The sequence below is a fragment of the Coregonus clupeaformis genome, chromosome 18 (assembly GCF_020615455.1).
Source record: "Coregonus clupeaformis isolate EN_2021a chromosome 18, ASM2061545v1, whole genome shotgun sequence".
NCBI classification, from domain to species: Eukaryota; Metazoa; Chordata; class Actinopteri; order Salmoniformes; family Salmonidae; genus Coregonus; species Coregonus clupeaformis.
Window position 1 is genome coordinate 52,903,222 of NC_059209.1, and position 18,892 is coordinate 52,922,113.

General features: G+C 42.0%; 1 protein-coding gene across 1 annotated transcript in view; it reads left to right on the plus strand.

Moving 5' to 3' along the window:
• The first annotated feature begins 685 nt into the window (after nt 1-685).
• Nucleotides 686-18,892, plus strand: part of LOC121573620 (serine incorporator 5-like) — a 39,885-nt gene continuing 21,678 nt past the window's right edge. Inside the window, exons 1-2 of the mRNA XM_041885737.2 lie at nt 686-1,062; nt 15,288-15,455. Coding sequence (XP_041741671.1) covers nt 1,030-1,062; nt 15,288-15,455 — 201 coding nt within the window. The 5' untranslated portion in view covers nt 686-1,029. The remainder of the gene's footprint in view (nt 1,063-15,287; nt 15,456-18,892) is intronic.

Genomic DNA, 18,892 nt, shown 5'->3' on the forward strand with positions numbered 1-18,892 from the left:
ACCTATGATGAAAATTACAGGCCTCTCTCATCTTTTTAAGTGGGAGAACTTGCACAATTGGTGGCTGACTAAATACTTTTTTTCCCCACTGTATGTGTTCCGGGACCTCCCGATGTACAAATTAAGTACAGCTTAAATCTACTTGAAAATATATGGCAAAACCTGAAAATGGTTGTCTAGCAATGATCAACAACCAATTTTACAGAGCTTGAAGAATTTTGAAAACAAGAATGGGCAAATGTTGTACAATACAGGTGTGGAAAGCTCTTAGAGACTTAACCAGAAAGACTCCCAGCTGTATTCACTGGCAAAGGTGCCTCTACAAAGTATTGGCTCAGGGGTGTGAATACTTATGGAAATTAGATATTTCTGTATTTCATTTTCAATGCATTTGGAAACATTTCTAAAAACATGTTTTCACTTTGTCATTATGGGGTATTGTGTGTAGATTAACGATAAAAAAATATGTTTATTCCATTTTGAATTCAGGCTGTAACAACAAAATGTGGATTAAATCAAGAAGGCGCTGTATATCCCCTTCATAGAATAGTGTACAACTATCATGAATATAATCTATATGAACCCAACAATGTGACGAAAACGGAAGTGAGATAGAAACGAAAGAAGAAAAGTCAATCTTCTAAATGAAATGTGCCATAGTCATTCAGTATATTTTTTGTCGTGCATATTAACTGTTTATAACGCTTCATATATTGATGTATTACACAGTAGCTCTACTATGGCATCTTACTCGCTTTGAGTCACGCTCCAGTGGCATTTTGTCTGTGCGATGAGCACCTGCCTGTAGAAAGTAACGCCATCACGGTAAAAACAGTTGGAGGAGAGAGGGGGATAGAAAGAGAGAGAGCAAGGGAGAGAGAGAGAGACGGGGAAGAACAGATCGGTTGGATATGGACACTACACGTACTGCAGTCGCTCTGAGTAGAATTCTATGCTAGAACGTCCGTCTGTCCCGAACTGGAAAAGTGTGCTGAATTCTGAAAGGGCATTTTTGACAACTATAACAACATGTTTAGACCTACTCCGTGCTGTATAGGGCAGGTGAGTAATAACTACGTATGGTTTTCACTGATATTATAGTCGGCACGTTTATGGAAAAACCACCACCAGCGAACGTTATAGGTTTTTCTAACAATTTAAACTCCACCATAATGTAGCGTAGGCTATATTTGATGTACAATGTCGACATTTAGTTAGCTAATTTTGTTTTATTCTTGATTTCGTATTTAAGGTTTAAATTCATTTCTGTATTTTACGAAATGTGTGTGGCTTCCAACTGTTGGCTAAAAGCTAGCTAGCTAGTTACTGTAGCTAGCTATTCTTTGCGGATGACCATCGAAGATAATCTAGCCAGCCACAGTTTCCCCCAAGAATGTATAGTAGCGCGCGATGCAGCTACAAAGATGTTATGATTTGTATCGGATGCGAGTCTGTAACATTTGTGTAAACTGGCAACATTGTTGCTTGTGTTGTCGATGTCAGTTCTACTGTAAACAATGTATCATCGCACTGTTTAACACAACGTGACGGCTTTCGTAACACTAATTTGCTTTCAGTTCCTACATTTGTCGCTTGGCTACATCTGCAAACAGCCTGGCCGTTGTGCCCGGCTTGATCCAATTCTTTTTTTGAAACTATCTCACACTTTTCCAGTGACGTAATGCTGTGTTGTTCTAAAGGTTTTGGGCAGGTCTCTGTGTGTCTTCTTTCCCAGTGGAATTATATTATCTGTGTTCGCATGACCAGCACAGAGCGTAATCCAATAAACCTCACTTTTTCGCTTAGGCTATTTGGGAATGATATGGCCAAGCCATTAGGTGATGAGCAGAGCTTCTATGGCTGAAAAGACTATGGGGCTAATTTATGTATAAATTACCAGCCAAAGTCCACTAACACATCTAGTTTAATATAACTTCATATTGGTATGTGAGAAAAGTGGTTCTGATTTAACACAGTGATGCAGAGATCTTCAATGTCCCATTGAATAGGCCTTGTCTTTGGCATTGTCCAATAACTGCCTGCTAGTCTAACTAACCACACTGAATAGCTTCTCCTCCAGAGGAAACACTTTAGTCAACATTGTCCTGCTACACAGGCCATGCGCTAATCCTGCCTGTCACAGACCCCCATTAGCGTTGTCCCCATCAACATGTGTATGAGTGTGTGTGTGTATTTGTGTTTGTTTTGACTGTGTGTATGCGTGTGTGTGTCCATCTTATTTGTGTGTGTGGTCAGCGGGTGGTCTGTTCATTTCCTCCTTGGCTGAATGTGGGGAGCTGGCTGTTTGGATTAGATTAGTGACGGAGATAAACTGCCAGAGTTGGGCAGAAGAGGGCCAGAAACAGTGGTGTAGATGGACAGGGAGAGAAGTAGTCCGGGTCTGGAACTGTAGAATGAGAGAGAGAATCAGGACCGGAGAGGTGTCTCCGATAGACTTAATTGTAACTCTGAGCTACGTTGGAAACAGAACAGGATGGTGGCAAACACAGCAATGAGACATAGGGACACGCTGTTGTCACACACTTACTCAGCATACACCTGCAGTAGTCTGGCAGACACACGCGTGCACACACCTGCAGCTGACTAAAATAAACATCCAGTCATCTGTCACTTCAGGCCAGACACTGGTCCCAGGTCAGCAGGGTAGTTCAGCCTGTAATAGTTGAGGTCAGCGCTAGGGCAGGGATATCTGACACTGGAACAATTTCAGAAGGTTTCCCTCTGAACCAACGTGGCTACGTAAACAAAGCCATAGCGTGGGTTTTTCAGTCTCTCCTGGCTCATAGACTATAGCTTCACGTTTAGGAAACAACAGATGTAGTGATTATGGTGGTCTTCCTTCAAAACCCCCCTGGCTGTGAAAACAGACAGGTACAGGCTTCCACAGGAGGAGGGAGACTTGAGCTAAACCCCTGATCAAAACCAGGATATTATGGCCTTTGATTGGCTTGGCTTCTTAAAGGAGTAGATTACTATTTTACAACTTGATGTTAGATCAGCGTTTCCCAAACTCGGTCCTCGGGACCCCAAGGGGTGCTCGTTTTGGGGTCCCGAGGACTGAGTTTGGGAAACCCTGTGTTAGATGGTTCCTCACCCTGAAAGTAGTCTATGGGCCAAGAGAAACTGTAATCCATGGTAAATTTTTCTTTAAACAGCCACTACAAACGTCAGCTAACCTTAGCCACCATAAGCTAACAATCAATGGAACTGATGGGGGCATGTGAGCATGTTTTACAAAATAATGTCCAAATCACTAGAAATCTATTCAAATCTGCTCCATATTTGGTTAGATGTTACTTAAAGGTGATTTGGCCATTCAAAAAAACATGCCCACATTCTCCCATCACTTCCATTGATTGTTAGCTTGTGGTGGCTAAAGTTAGCGGAAGTTTATAGTGGCTGTTTAAAGAAAACTGAACCATGGATTACAGTTTCTCCTGACCCATAGACTACTTTCAGGGTGAGGAACCATTTAACATCAAGGTTACTTATTGTTGAAGCCAAAGCACAGAGAGAGAATCTGGCTGCACATTTGAATTCAAGGGCAATGAAGATAAAACAGCAGGTACAAAACCTAGGTGTTATTTTAGAATTTCGAATCACACATTAGGAATGTGACCAAAATAGCTATTTACCACCTGAGGAACATTGCCAAGGTGCGGACGTTTCTCTCTCAGGCTGATACAGAGAGACTCATCCATGCGTTTATTACAAGCAGGCTTGACTACTGTAATGCTCTCCTGTCTGGTCTACCCAAGAAAGCCATTGGTCAACTGCAAAACATACAGAATTCTGTAGCACGGGTACTGACCAAGACCAGACGGAGAGCACACATTACACCGGTTTTAAGGTCTTTGCACTGGCTGCCTGTTAGTTTTAGAATTCATTTTAAGATGATTCTGTTGTTTTTTAAATCAATCCACGATTGTGCACCCCAATACATCACATGTCAGACATGCTTTTAAGTTATGTACCCAGTAGGTCCCTCAGGTCCTCTGGCACTGGCCTTTTAACTATCCCAAAGCCTTGAACCAAGAGGCATGGAGAGGCAGCCTTTAGTTACTATGCCCCCAGCCTCTGGAATAACCTGCCAGAGAACCTGAGGGGGGGCGTAACTGTGCACATTTTTAAAAGAGATCTTAAAACACACCTTTTTAGCTTTGTTTTTCCTTAGGGTGCTTTTTAGTCGTTCCGTTTTTATAGTTATTATTTTGTTTTTTATCCTCTTATATTTGTTGTGTAGTAAATATTGTTGTTATTTTCATTGTTTTTATTAGTTTTTTCCAGGTAAGCACATTTTGTTGCGTTCCACGTCAGAAATGTGCTGTATAAATAAAGCTTGATTTGATTTGATCAAGTTGTAAAGTAGTGAACTACTCCTTTAACTGTCCTTGTAACAGGTGCAGCCATTAGAGGATTTGAATTAAGTTGGAAACTGAAATGTTTTACAGGCTACGATGAGGGTCACATTCAGAGCCTAGGGTTGTGGTTGGGAGTTTGGCTAGGGCTGTAGCTAGGCTAGTAGGCCTAGTCTAGTGTGTATGTTTATGTGTACACTCTTAGAAAAAAGGTGCTATCTAGAACCTGAAAGGGTTATTCGGCTGTCCCAATAGGAGAACCCTTTGAAGAACCCTTTTTGGTTCCAGGTAGAACGCTTTTGGTTCCAAGTAGTACCCTTTAGGGTGCCATGAAGAACCCTTTCCACAGAGGAAACCCTTTTTTCTAAGAGTGTCACCTACTTGTTTAGCATCTATCTCTCTGTGCTGGCTGAGGGTCGATGTGTAGAGACAGTAGTATGATGAAACCCTGTGAAATGCCTGTCTGCTTGATGGGAATGGGTTCAGCCTAGTGATATCAAAGGAGAGGGAGAGAGTGTAACCCACTGCTTCAGTCAGCAAATGAAAGGGAAGGGGAAAGGGGGATACCTAGTCAGTTGCACAACTGAATGCATTCAACTGAAATGTGTTTTCCACATTTAACCCAACCCCTCTAGGAGACTGCATGTTGCATCATGCATAGGCCTATATGTGTTTGATAATTGATATCCAATCTTGGATGAAAAAATATATGCTACACATATAAGTTTGCCATATAACTAAAGCTATTACATTGTCTATAACACAATTATAAGATAAATTCTTTATGCATGTGTTTTTATTGGAGGCAAAGGTAAACACGGCTGTGTATAACAGAAGTGGCTATGTTCCAGAACTGAGAGTAAGAGGCAATGATAATATATTGTGTTGATCAGATAGCACTGTGTTATGACTGGACTACATTCTTCCTCTGTGTACTACTGTCTGTCTGTATCACTGTGCTTCTCTGGGTCGCTTTTTTTTCTTCTGTTTGTTCCATTTCCTCTGTTTCTCTTGGGTTGCTCAACGTCCCCATTTCCTCTGTTTCTCTTGGATTGCTCAACGTCCCCAGTTCCTCTGTTTCTCTTGAGTTGCTCAACTTCCCCATTTCCTCTGTTTCTCTTGGGTTGCTCAACATCCCCATTTCCTCTGTTTCTCTTGGGTTGCTCAACGTCCCCATTTCCTCAGTTTCTCTTGGGTTGCTCAACGTCCCCATATTCTCTGTTTCTCTTGGGTTGCTCAACGTCCCCATATTCTCTGTTTCTCTTGGGTTGCTCAACGTCCCCATTTCCTCTGTTTCTCTTGGGTTGCTCAACGTCCCCATTTCCTCTGTTTCCCTTGGGTTGCTCAACGTCCCCATTTCCTCTGTTTCCCTTGGGTTGCTCAACGTCCCCATTTCCTCTGTTTCTCTTGGGTTGCTCAACGTCCCCATTTCCTCTGTTTCTCTTGGGTTGCTCAACGTCCCCATTTCCTCTGTTTCTCTTGGGTTGCTCAACGTCCCCATTTCCTCTGTTTCTCTTGGGTTGCTCAACATCCCCATTTCCTCTGTTTCTCTTGGGTTGCTCAACGTCCCCATTTCAGGGCCCTTTTGGTTCCAGACTTGGTGCATTGGTACGGCTTGCCGAGCGGTAGCAGAGAGAACAGTCCGTGACAATTTTTAGGGCCTTCCGTTCTTCCTCTTGTGTGTCTGTCTGTTTGTGTAGGAAACAGTGCAGTGATACATTTTTGCAGTGTGCATGCAACTGCCTAGCTATACAGATAAGACAGAATAGTTGCTGTCAATCAGGGAAGAAAGGGCACTAGGTTAGCTCTACTCTTTACCAACCCTAGCTTTGGCTCCTAACTCTGTAATCCAATGTGTGTGTGTGTGTGTGTGTCTAGGCATGTGTGTGTTAGTGTGTGTGTGCCTCAGCCTTCTGTCTTTGTCTTCCTGGGTTTCTATATGTGGCCATACCCTCTCTGTTTCTCTCTTTCCTCCTCATTCTCTCTGTGGACACAGAGCGTGTGTAACTTGAGAGGGTGTGTCTTGGGAATGGGCTGATTTAATCTCTCTGCCTTGTTGGCTGCAGATGCAGCTGTAGTGTTCAGGTAGATACAGTAACATCCCTGAGTCAGCAGCAGCATGACTCACGTGTGTGTGTGTGCCTGTAGTTTTTTATGATAGCCACATTAGCAGCTAATTAGCATTTCATTTTGGGGGGTTAAATACAGGCAAACATATAGATAAAAGTCACCTTGTCCTAGAGAGATACAGTGCCTTCGGAAAGTATTCAGACCCCTTGACCTTTTCCACATTTTGTTAGGTTACAGACTTATTTCAAAATTGATTAAATTGTTTTTTTCCCTCATCAATCTACACACAATACCCCATAATGACAAAGCAAAAACAGGTTTTTAGAAATTTTTGCTAATTTATTACAAATAAAAAACAGAAATATCACATTTACATAAGTATTCAGACCCTTTACTCAGTACTTTGTTGAAGCACCTTTGGCAGCAATTACAGCCTCGAGTCTTCTTGGGTATAACGCTACATGCTTGGCACACCTGTATTTGGGGAGTTTCTCCTATTCTTCTCTGCAGATCCTCTCAAGCTCTGTCAGGTTGGATGGGGAGCATTGCTGCACAGCTATTTTCAGGTCTCTCCAGAGATGTTCGATCGGGTTCAAGTCTGGGCTCTGGCTGGGCCACTCAAGGAAAGTCAGAGACTTGTCCCGAAGCCACTCCTGCGTTGTCTTGCCTGTGTTCTTAGGGTCGTTGTCCTGTTGGAAGATGAACCTTCACCCCAGTCTGAGGTCCTGAGCGCTCTGCTCTCTGTACTTTGCTCGGTTAATCTTTCCCTCGATCCTGACTAATCTCCCAGTACCTGCCGCTGAAAAACACCCCCACAGCATGATGCTGCCACCAGCATGCTTCACCGTATGGATTGTGCCAGGTTTCCTCCAGACATGACGCTTGGCATTCAGGCCAAATAGTTCAATCTTGGTTTCATCAGACCAGAGAATCTTGTTTCTCATGGTCTGAGAGTCTTTAAGTGCCTTTTGGCAAACTCCCAAGAGGGCTGTCGTGCCATTTACTGAGGAGTGGCTTCTGTCTGGCCACTCTACCATAAAGGCCTGATTGGTGGAGTGCTGCAGAGATGGTTGTCCTTCTGGAAGGTTCTTCCATCTCCACAGATGAACTCTAGAGCTCTGTCAGAGTGACCATCAGGTTAAATTAAATAAATTAAATATGCCATTTAGCAGACGCTTTTATCCAAAGCGACTTACAGTCATGCGTGCATAAATTTTTTGTGTATGGGTGGTCCCAGGGATCGAACCCAATACCTTGGCGTTACAAGCGCCGTGCTCTACCAGCTGAGCTACAGAGGACCACCGGTTCTTGGTCACCTCCCTGACCAAGGCCCTTCTCCCCCGATTGCTCAGTTTGGCCAGGCGGCCAGCTCTAGGAAGAGTCTTGGTGGTTCCAAACTTCTTCTGTTTAAGAATGATGGAGGCCACGGTGTTCTTGGGGACCTTCAATGCTGCAGAAATGTGGGACCTTATATAGACAGGTGTGTAGCTTTCCAAATCATATCCAATCAATTGAATATACCACAGGTGGACTCCAATAAAGTTGTAGAAACATCTCAAGGATGATCAATGGAAACAGGATGCACCTGAGCTCAATTTCGAGTCTCATAGCAAATGGTCTGAATACTTATGTAAATAAGGTATTTCTGTTTTTTATTTTTAATACATTTGCAAAAAATTCTAAAATCCTGTTTTTGCTTTGTCATTATGGGGTATTGTGTGTAGATTGCTGAGGATTTTGTTTTATTTAATCAATTTTAGAATAAGGCTGTAACGTAACAAAATGTGGAAAAAGTCAAGGGGTCTGAATACAGTATACACGGTTATCAAAACGTCACGCCAGGGTAAGCCTACACGAAACACAGCCCTTATTTTAAGTGTTTGTAAAATCCCTTATGGGAAAAATGAATGGTGGAAAAATGATTGGAACCATTTCCTTGTTTGACCGCTAGGTTTTATGGGTATTATGACTCATACTGTGGTACTCTATAGTGGTAGCCTATCTCATAGTGTTAGAGATATCCCCTGACCTGGGACCAGCTTTGGGTTTCACACACTCATGTGACAACCTGCTGATCCATTCCTTTTCAATCAGTTTTTGAAGTGAGTCTAAATGCAGTGTGTTTTCTGGACTAGCTAGCCCATTGTTTTCAAAAAGTGGTTTGACTCTCTCAGTCTCGATGGGGATTTGTGTTCATTTCCTGAAGTGAATCGGAAGCCAAGCATCCTGTTATACTGAAGCTCTGAGACTGAGTGGCCCACTAGTTGTACACAGAGGATTGTGAAAGATGGTGTGTGTGTGTCTGTTTGTTCACAACAGGGCAGGGTCTCTAGTTTACCAACCCCTTTAGACTGAGAGGGGGCTATCCCCTTTCACCCCTAACCCCTGGGACAGCTGAAGGATATGAGAGAGAGAACGAGATGGGGAGGAGAGAGAGAGAGAATCGAGAAAGAAATGGGGAGGTCAAATAAAGGGAAGAGGATGAGAGGGTGGTAGAGAGGGGGGAGGAAGTGAGAGAGGGATAGCATAACAGAAATAACTAGAGGGAGAGAGTTCTCATTGCCCCTAGGGTCCAGCTAGGGTTGAGTCACAGTGGGGGTTGGTGTGCTGTGGGTGGGAGGGGAGGGTCAAAGTTGGTTGTCATGGCATCGCCATTTTCTCTGTGTGCAGTGGAATGCCTCAGCACAGTAGCTAGCTATTCAGTTAGCCCCGGTTAGCTCCTCTAGCCCCCTTAGTGTGTGTCCACTGTGTTAGTATTAGAGCGTTTACACACACTGGCTCTATTAGATTAGCTGAACAGCTAAATACACTCTCACTAAAGACAGCCAACACCCACACAACCATTTTTCTAATCCTCTACTTGAGTCTGTGTTGCCTAATTCATTCTTATCAAAGAGAGGAACTAATCCCATTTAGACCTGTGTAGTTTAGTAGAGGATATAGGCCTACTGCCCAGTCCCAAATCAACTCCCTACCTCTACCCAATACCCTGCACAGTACACACTCCCCCCAGCCCCTCCTCCACGACACCTTCCTTACTAGCCCTACACTCCTGCATCTGAAAGGATCGGTGGGTGTGAGAAATGTAGAATACAATTTACGCTTACTAAAATAATGGCCTGTGTGTCTGTCAAACTGTCAGCCTGTTCATTCATCGTTTTTATGCAGATTCTCCTATGCATTTTAGACCCACGCTGTTGACACTGATGCCTCTGAAGCCATCACTCTCCACACAAATGGACTGTTCTTCCGGATAATCTGTCTTACTGCTCTCATAAGCAGAGGCATTGTCTTCTATTTCTGAACTGGATAATTATACACCATACTCAGAACCTCTACTCTTCCACTCTAGTGGAACCCCACCCTTGCCATACCCTTCCATAGTCATAAGATTCCCAGTGGCCCTAAATCCTACAGAACACACACAGCTGTGGTGAGGTTAGGGGGGTCTGAGTTGGCTTCAGTATAGGAAACAAAAACAGGCCGCTGTTTCCTGCTCTCCTTCCGTCTCTGTGCACATACATCCTTTTCCCCCTCCCATGCCTGTCCCCTGCTGTCCTGTCTCTCTGATATGATACAGTCTTAAAGTGGAACTGACAGTGTTTTAACTACTTTATAGATATGAAACAAACAGACAATCATAATATCAGTAAAAAATATCAAATTCCTAGTTTATGCAACAAAACCAATTTTATGACCAAAAAAATCTATGACGTTGTTGGCAGAATAGATGGATGCAGTTCAATGCGTGATTCATATAATTCACCAATACATTTCTTGGTAGTCCAACAAATATTGGTTGTAAATCACAGCTGGCCAGGGCCGGTTTCCCGATAGCGATGGAACTTAAGCTTACGAGTGTTTTAACAATGCATCGTAAAAGTAACGTCCAAAGATGCCATACCCATTTCCTAAAACACCACACACTGCACTCCTTATAAAGTGAGACTTAACTGTGTCATAACAGGAGCTGTCCCGTGCTGAAAATAATTCCAGAATATAGGCTAAAGAGCTCGCTGTAGCTCTTAAATGATTTATGGCTATTCAAAGTCATCTTAATTTTTCTTTTCCCATCAAGAGAAGAAATGTTCTCTAGCCTGTTATGTATTTAAGTGTTTGTATTATGTTTGCCATGTGTTATGTACTCTAAGTGTTTTCTCATGTTATTTTGAATGCAATGTTTGATTATGTACATTCTGCATTTCTTCAGTTTGTGTAAACTGTGAGCAAGAATGAATAAAGCCAAAGTCAAAATCGCTCATTCCCTCATTCGCTATAGAAAATATCAACGTGACCTAAAAGTAGGATATGATGACAATAGTTTCCGTAATTGCTCAACAAATCATTGTAGCCTAATAATCGAGCTATTATATAATTTGGTTATCTCGGTTTTCATTTTTTTTAAATGTATCCTTGCTTCAGACAGGTTTTCTACATGGAAGATACATTGGATATAATATAAGGCAAGTATTGGAAACAATAGAACACTATGGAAAATATGGGAAACCAGGCCTGCTATTCATAGCAGACTTCGAAAAGGCATTTGATAAAGTTCGACTGGGGTTTATATATAAATGCCTGGAGCATTTCAATTTTGGAGAATCTCTTATAAAATGGGTCAAAATCATGTATAGTAACCCTAGGTGTAAAATAGTAAATAATGGCTATTTCTCAGAAAGTTTTAAACTGTCAAGAGGAGTGAAACAAGGTTGTCCACTATCGGCATATCTATTTATTGTGGCCATCGAGATGTTAGCTATTAAAATCAGATCCAATAATAATATCAGAGGATTAGAAATACAGGGCTTAAAAACAAAGGTGTCATTGTACGCTGATGATTCATGTTTTCTTTTAAATCCACAACTAGAATCCCTCCACAGCCTCATAGAGGATCTAGATACATTTTCTAACCTCTCTGGATTACAACCAAATTATGACAAATGTACTATATTACGTATTGGATCACTAAAAATACAATTTTTACATTACCATGTAGTTTACCAATAAAATGGTCTGATGGTGATGTGGATATACTCGGAATACATATCCCAAAGGAAATAAATGATCTCACTTCAATACATTTTAATAGAAAGTTAGCAAAAATAGATAAGATCTTACTACCATGGAAAGGAAAATACCTGTCAATTTGTGGAAAAATCACCCTGATTAACTCTTTAGTATTATCCCAGTTTACCTATTTGCTTATGGTCTTGCCTACGCCTAGCGAACAGTTTTTTAAATTATATGAGAAAAAAATATTCCATTTTATTTGGAACGGCAAGCCAGACAAAATTAAAAGGGCATATTTATATAATGAATATGAATTCGGAGGACAGAAATTATTAAATATTAAAGCATTAGACCTATCACTAAAAGCTTCAGTCATACATTTACATTACATTACATTTTAGTCATTTAGCAGACGCTCTTATCCAGAGCGACTTACAGGAGCAATTAGGGTTAAGTGCCTTGCTCAAGGGCACATCGACAGATTTTTCACCTAGTCGGCTCGGGGATTAGAACCAGCGACCTTTCGATTACTGGCACTACGCTCTTAACCACTAAGCTACCTGCCACCCCATACAAAAGTTATACTTAAATCCGAACTGGTTCTCAAGCAAATTAGAAAGATTGTCTCACCCAATGTTCAAGAAAGGCCGTTTTCCCTTTATTCAGATTACAACCTCTCACTTTCAGTTATTTGAAAAGGAAATAATCTCCCAAATATCACTATTTCTAAAACAAGCCATAGAAAGTTGGTTGCAATTTCAATTTAATCCTCCAGAAACGACAGAACAAATAATGCAACAAATATTGTGGTTAAATTCAAATATACTAATTGACAAAAAACCTTTATTTTTTGACAGAATGATTAAAAAAGGTATAATCTTCGTAAATGATATCATCGGTAGGACTGGTGGAGTTATGTCGCACATGCAGCTAACAAAAACATATGGAAATGTCTGCTCTACCCAAAATTACAACCAAATAATTGCAGCCTTACCGCAAAAGTGGAAGAGGAAAGTGGAAGGGGGAGAAAGTAAGGAACTTGTCTGTCGGCCTTGCATTAAAGAACATAATTGGTTAAGGAAAACTGTGATAAATAAAAAAGTATATCAGTTTCACTAAAGGACCAAAGGATTGACAGCCGTCCCATATAGATTGCAAAATAGTTGGGAAGAGATCTTTGACGTACCGATCCCATGGCATAGTGTTTATGAACTGACACGCAAAACGACACCGGATTCAAAAAATTTGAATCTTTCAATTTAAATTATTATATAAAATTCTTGCTACCAATAGAATGTTATTTATATGGGGGATACAATCTTCCCAGCTCTGCAGATTTTGCTGTGAAGAGACAGAATCATTAGATCATTTGTTTTGGTTCTGTCCATTTGTAGCTTGTTTTTGGACACAGTTCCAGGAATGGCTAAAGGATTGCAATATTTACCTGGAGCTAACCTTGCAGATAGCATTACTGGGTGATCTGAAAAGTCATAGTCAATCAATCAATAATATAATAATACTTTTAGCAAAAATGTTTATTTTTAATTCACAATCTGTAGAAGCAATGAGAAGAGAAAGGTTCAGAACTTTTGTAAAACATCACAGTACGGTTGAAATATATATGGCAAATAGAAATCCTATATGGATGGTGTTAAGAGATAGATGGGAGGTATTGAATAGAGTTGAAGGATGGGACTAATAACAAATAACAACAAATAATAACAAAGATAACTAATAATGTAAGCATACTGTGTCCATAATAAGTATATAGGTTGTATGTTGGGAGCTTTTGGGAAAGAGCACAGTTAGAAAGATATGGCATATAGAAGCAAACCGGATGGACATCATGAAAATGATCGGAGAGGTTGAGAGTAGAAGAAGTTCAGGAGCAAAAAATATATATATATAATAGAATTATTGTAAAATTAACTCTGTCCATAAGGTGTAGATAGTAAGTATAGACCGGAAGTAGAGGCCTGGGCATTGTTGTTCACTAATTTACTCCAAGTAGGGAAAGGATGGCGGGGTTGAAAAGTAATAAAGGGGAGTTTATATATATATAAAAAAACATGGGGGATTGGAAGTGATGCAGACAATTACATTGATAGAAGATACAATCTATCTGCAATATTAAGCTGATCCATTCCCCCCCCTAAAAAATAAGAAAAAAAATAAAAATAATCGGTTATCTCGGTTTTCATTTTTTTTAAATGTATCCTTGCTTCGCTTGTTTATAACATTGCAAACTTTTTTGGCTATTTATATACAACTATGACGTTTTCAGCGGTCACAGAGAGACAGATACACATCTTCATTCTATGTTTAGTGAAGATTTCTTGTGTGTAAAGTGACACGGGAGGGCAAATGGTGATCTAATGACGCACTTAGCTGTTCGATGAGTGGTCTGAGGCAGGTGTTAGATTACGAGTGCAACGTTAATAAAGACGGTTTTGGGAAACGGCTCGGAAATGTAAAGATGCTCTTACAAAGGTTCTAACGATGAACTTAGCTTTAAGATGCTTTTGGGAAACCGGGCCCTGGTACATTGTTTGCTGCCTCCAGCCATTTGGGATGCACGGTTTCAATTTCAATGACTATTTTGGACAAAAACTGACAAATGTAGCAAACTAAAGCTGGGAATTTCAATACAATCAAACTAGCAAGGGCAATGATCACAAGTAAGTCAACGTGGCTGGTTGTGACACAGCCTGGGATCGAACCCAGGTCTGTAGTGATACCTCAAGCACTGCGATGGAGTGCCTTAGACTGCTGCGCCACTCGGGAGGCCTCAATTAAATTTATTTTGGCATCGATCAAATGGGCTGGCAGGCAGGCATGTTCCCATTCAGTTGTCAAAACGTGGGTTGGGACAAGCAAGCATTGGCAGGCAAGCTGAAGAAGAGTGAGCAGGCTACTATTCCCCATCGTTTATCAGTGCAATTTTGACGGCCTACTACAAGCTAAAACAGTTTCAGAGGGTTTATCTACTGTTCCCTCATTAGATTTGAGCTAATCTCACTCTGGCTAACATTAGTTGTTGATATTGTTGTTGTTTATGTAAATAGTCAACTGAGGAAGAGATAGCCTACCTGTTCATGGTTGTTTGATCAATAGGACTGTAAAGTTCCCAAATATAAAAGGACTCCCGTGGGATTTACATATTTGAAGGAATCCATTCAGGTATTTTGTGGCTTTTGGCGAATGCTTTCTAATGATCTAAAGTCGCGCTGTTGCTACTGCCTGTAAACACACAGTCCAGTTCAAAGTGAATGATGGCAGGCCCGTGTGGCAAATGGCTTATTTGCATATAGGCCTACTGTATCGCTGATTGGCTATGGCGCACTGGTCTGTTATTGCGGGTGTAGCGAAATGCTTGTGTTCGTAGTTCCAACAGTGCGGTAGTATCTAACAATTCACAACATTACACACTACCAGCCAGGGATCTACTCAAACTCCTCTAACCCCTGTCAACCAGCCACAACTCCTGAGATTCCTGCTCAACAACTTTTTGGCTGCATCAACGGCTTTCTTTCTCTCTCTCTGTGCATTTTCCTGAGTTGTTAGCAGCAGTGACTGGCTTTAGTTTAAATCTTAAGGGGGCGGTTTGGTTTACCAGACACAGATTAAGCCTAGTCCTGGAGTGAAAAGCATGCTCAATTAATAATCTTAAATCTCATTGGAGAATCCTAAATCTCAATGGAGAATCTCCTTCTCGGAGAGGCTTACTCTGTGTCCAGGAAACCGGGCCATAATGTTGTTATTGAGCATGCATAATGACAGTATACTGTAAGTATTAATGTCTATGTCTTCTCTTCTTTCCTGGTGTAGCTGGCGTGCTGCTGTGGCTCGGCAGCCTGCTCCTGTTGCTGTGGCTGCTGTCCTAAGATCAAGCAGTCCACATCAACACGCTTCATGTATGTCCTCTACTTCCTCCTGGTCACCATTGTCTGTGTCGTCATGATGTCACCTACTGTGGAGCAGGAGATGAGGGACCATGTGAGTACACACACGTGCACATTTAGACACACATGTACGTGCACACACACACACACACACATACTCACACACTTTCCTCTACATGCATACATGCACACACACACAAGGAACATGCACGCACACATACACACATGCTCACACGCACATAGGGGCCTACATGTCTGGTCTTGTCTCGTATCCTGCCTTGATGTTGGTTAATACATGGAGATCCAGTAGAGCTCTAGAATAGTTTTGGAAGCTCTAAACTCTGCATAAACCCTGTAATAAAGCCTTCCCTGGCACAGCAGAGTGGAGCAGAGCTATGGAAAACACTGCTGGTGTGATTTCCTGTGTGTGTAATTGTATGGTAGTTAGGATGACCTAGTTTAGTGCAGGTTGCCACGGGGGCTAACACAGACATTAACTCCAGGTGGTGAGGGTAGACAACGACACATCCGCCACGCTGACCCTCAACACGGGGGCCACTCAGGGGTGTGTGCTTAGTCCCCTCCTGTACTCCCTTTTCACCCACGACTGCGTGGCCGCGCACAACTCCAACACCATCATTAAGTTTGCCGACGACACAACGGTGGTAGGCCTGATCACCAACAACAACCTCTCCCTCAACGTCAGTAAGACAAAGGAGCTGATCGTGGACTACAGGAAACGAAGGGCCAAGCACACCCCCATCCACATCGACAGGGCTGTAGTGGAGCGGACGAGAGCTTCGAGTTCCGCGGTGTCCACATCACTAAGGATCTATCATGGTCCAAACACACCAACACAGTCGTGAAGAGGGCACGACAACGCCTCTTCCCCCTCAGGAGGCTGAAAAGATTTTGCATGGGCCCTCAGATCCTCAAAAAGTTCTACAGCTGCAGCATCAAGAACATCTTGACTGGCTGCATCACCACTTGGTATGACAACTGCTTGGCATCCGACTGCAAGGCGCTACAGAGGGTAGTGCGTAGGGCTGTTGCGTGACCGTATTACCACCACGCCGGCAGTCATTCTCCTCTTATGCTCTCTGGACGTGTTAGTACTACCCAACTCACTAATGATCATCAGGTTGCTAATGGCCTGGTACTCAGGGCTCTACTGTTCCTTTAACCCCTCTGACATCAATGCAAATGCAATCGAAAATCACATCAAACACTTATCTTCAAAACAGTATGTGCTTTTAAAACTCACCTCACTGTGATTGATCAGTTTGAAGAAAGAAGTTCAACAACAGGTTGAAACTGAGTGGAAAACATGGTCCTTGTGGATGTTGTGGACAGTGCTTTCTAAGGTGATGGTTAATTCAGAACACACATATGTATATTAGAGCTTATGCATACGCATAGGTCTACAGTTGAAGTCGGAAGTTTACATACACTTAGGTTGGAGTAATTAAAACTCATTTTTCAACCACTCCACAAATGTCTTGTTAGCAAACTATAGTTTGGCATGACACAAGTAAGTTTTCCAACAATTGTTTACAGACAGATTATTTCACTTATAATTCACTGTATCACAATTCCAGTGGGTCAGAAGTTTACATACACTAAGTTGACTGTGCCTTTAAACAGCTTGGACATTTCCTGAAAATGATGGCATGGCTTTAGAAGCTTCTGATAGGCTAATTGACATTATTTGAGTCAATTGGAGGTGTACCTGTGGATGTATTTCAAGGCCTACCTTCAAACTCAGTGCCTCTTTGCTTGACATCATGGGAAAATCAAAAGAAATCAGCCAAGACCTCAGAAAAAAAATTGGTTCATCCTTGGGAGCAATTTCCAAACGCCTGAAGGTACCACGTTCATCTGCACAAACAATAGTACGCAAGTATAAACACCATGGGACCACGCAGCCGTCATACCGCTCAGGAAGGAGACGTGTTCTGTCTCCTAGAGATGAACGTACTTTGGTGCGAAAAATGCTAATCAATCCCAGAACAACAGCAAAGACCTTGTGAAGATGCTGGAGGAAACAGGTACAAAAGTATCTATATCCACAGTAAAAACGAGTCCTATATCAACATAACCAAAAAGGCCGCTCAGCAAGGAAGAAGCCACTGCTCAAAACCGCCATACAATAGCCAGACTACGGTTTGCAACTGCACATGGGGACAAAGATCGTACTTTTTGAAGAAATGTCCTCTGGTCTGATTAAACAAAAATAGAACTGCTTGGCCATAATGACTATCGTTATGTTTGGAGGAAAAAGGGGGTTGCTTGCAAGCCGAAGAACACCATCCCAACAGTGAAGCCCGGGGGTGGCAGCATCATGCTGTGGGGGTGCTTTGCTGCAAGAGGGACTGGTGCACTTCACAAAATAGATGGCATCATGAGGAAGGAAAATTATGTGAATATATTGAAGCAACATCTCAAGACATCAGTCAGGAAGTTAAAGCTTGGTCGCAAATGGGTCTTCCAAATTGAGAATGACCCCAAGCATACTTCTAAAGTTGTGGCAAAATGGCTTAAGGACAACAAAGTCAAGGTATTGGAGTGGCCATCACAAAGCCCTGACCTCAATCCTGTAGAACATTTGTGGGCAGAACTGAAAAAGTGTGTGCAAGCAAGGAGGCCTACAAACCTGACTCAGTTACACCAGCTCTGTCAGGAGGAATGGGCCAAAATTCACCCAACTTATTGTGGGAAGCTTGTGGAAGGCTACCCGAAATGTTTGACCCAAGTTAAAGAATTTAAAGGCAATGCTACCAAATACTAATTGAGTGTATGTAAACTTCTGACCCACTGGGAATGTGATGAAATAAATAAATAAATAAATCATTCTCTCTAGTATTATTCTGACATTTCACATTCTTAAAATAAAGTGGTGATCCTAACTGACCTAAGACAGGAATTGTGAAAAACTGAGTTTCAAATGTATTTGGCTAAGGTGTATGTAAACCTCCGACTTCAACTGTATATATGAACTCAAGCCCGAAAGAAACCCTGAATTAAAATAGTGATTGTGCTGTTATACAATACATAACCTACCGCATATTACACATTGCAGAAAAACATACAAAAAATACAGATTTAATATACATCATTGGTCTAGCTGAAATTTAACAAATCCAGAGTTAGCCTACAATTATAGTGACTTTGAAAGTGGCCTCCATTCGCAATTCGAGTGCATATGGATGACATGTCTTTTTCCTCTTGCCCCTGTTCCTGCCCATTTGTGTCACGATTCAGACAGACGACCAGAGGACCACAATTGCGTCACACCAGAAAGTTTATTAAACTTAAGGGAAAAGGGAAGTAGGGGAGTGAATGAAGGCTCCAGGGGTAACAGGGATCCCGTCCAATGCGCTGGGTCTGTGCCCCCCAGTGGCAGCGATGCGTCCTATGAAGCCGGTGGTGGGTGGTCCAGAAGTCCTGGGGGAGACACAGACACAACAGGGCGGAATGAAACCAGGCAGCAGTACAGTTCAAGGGAAATCCAAAATACGTAGTAGCAAGGCA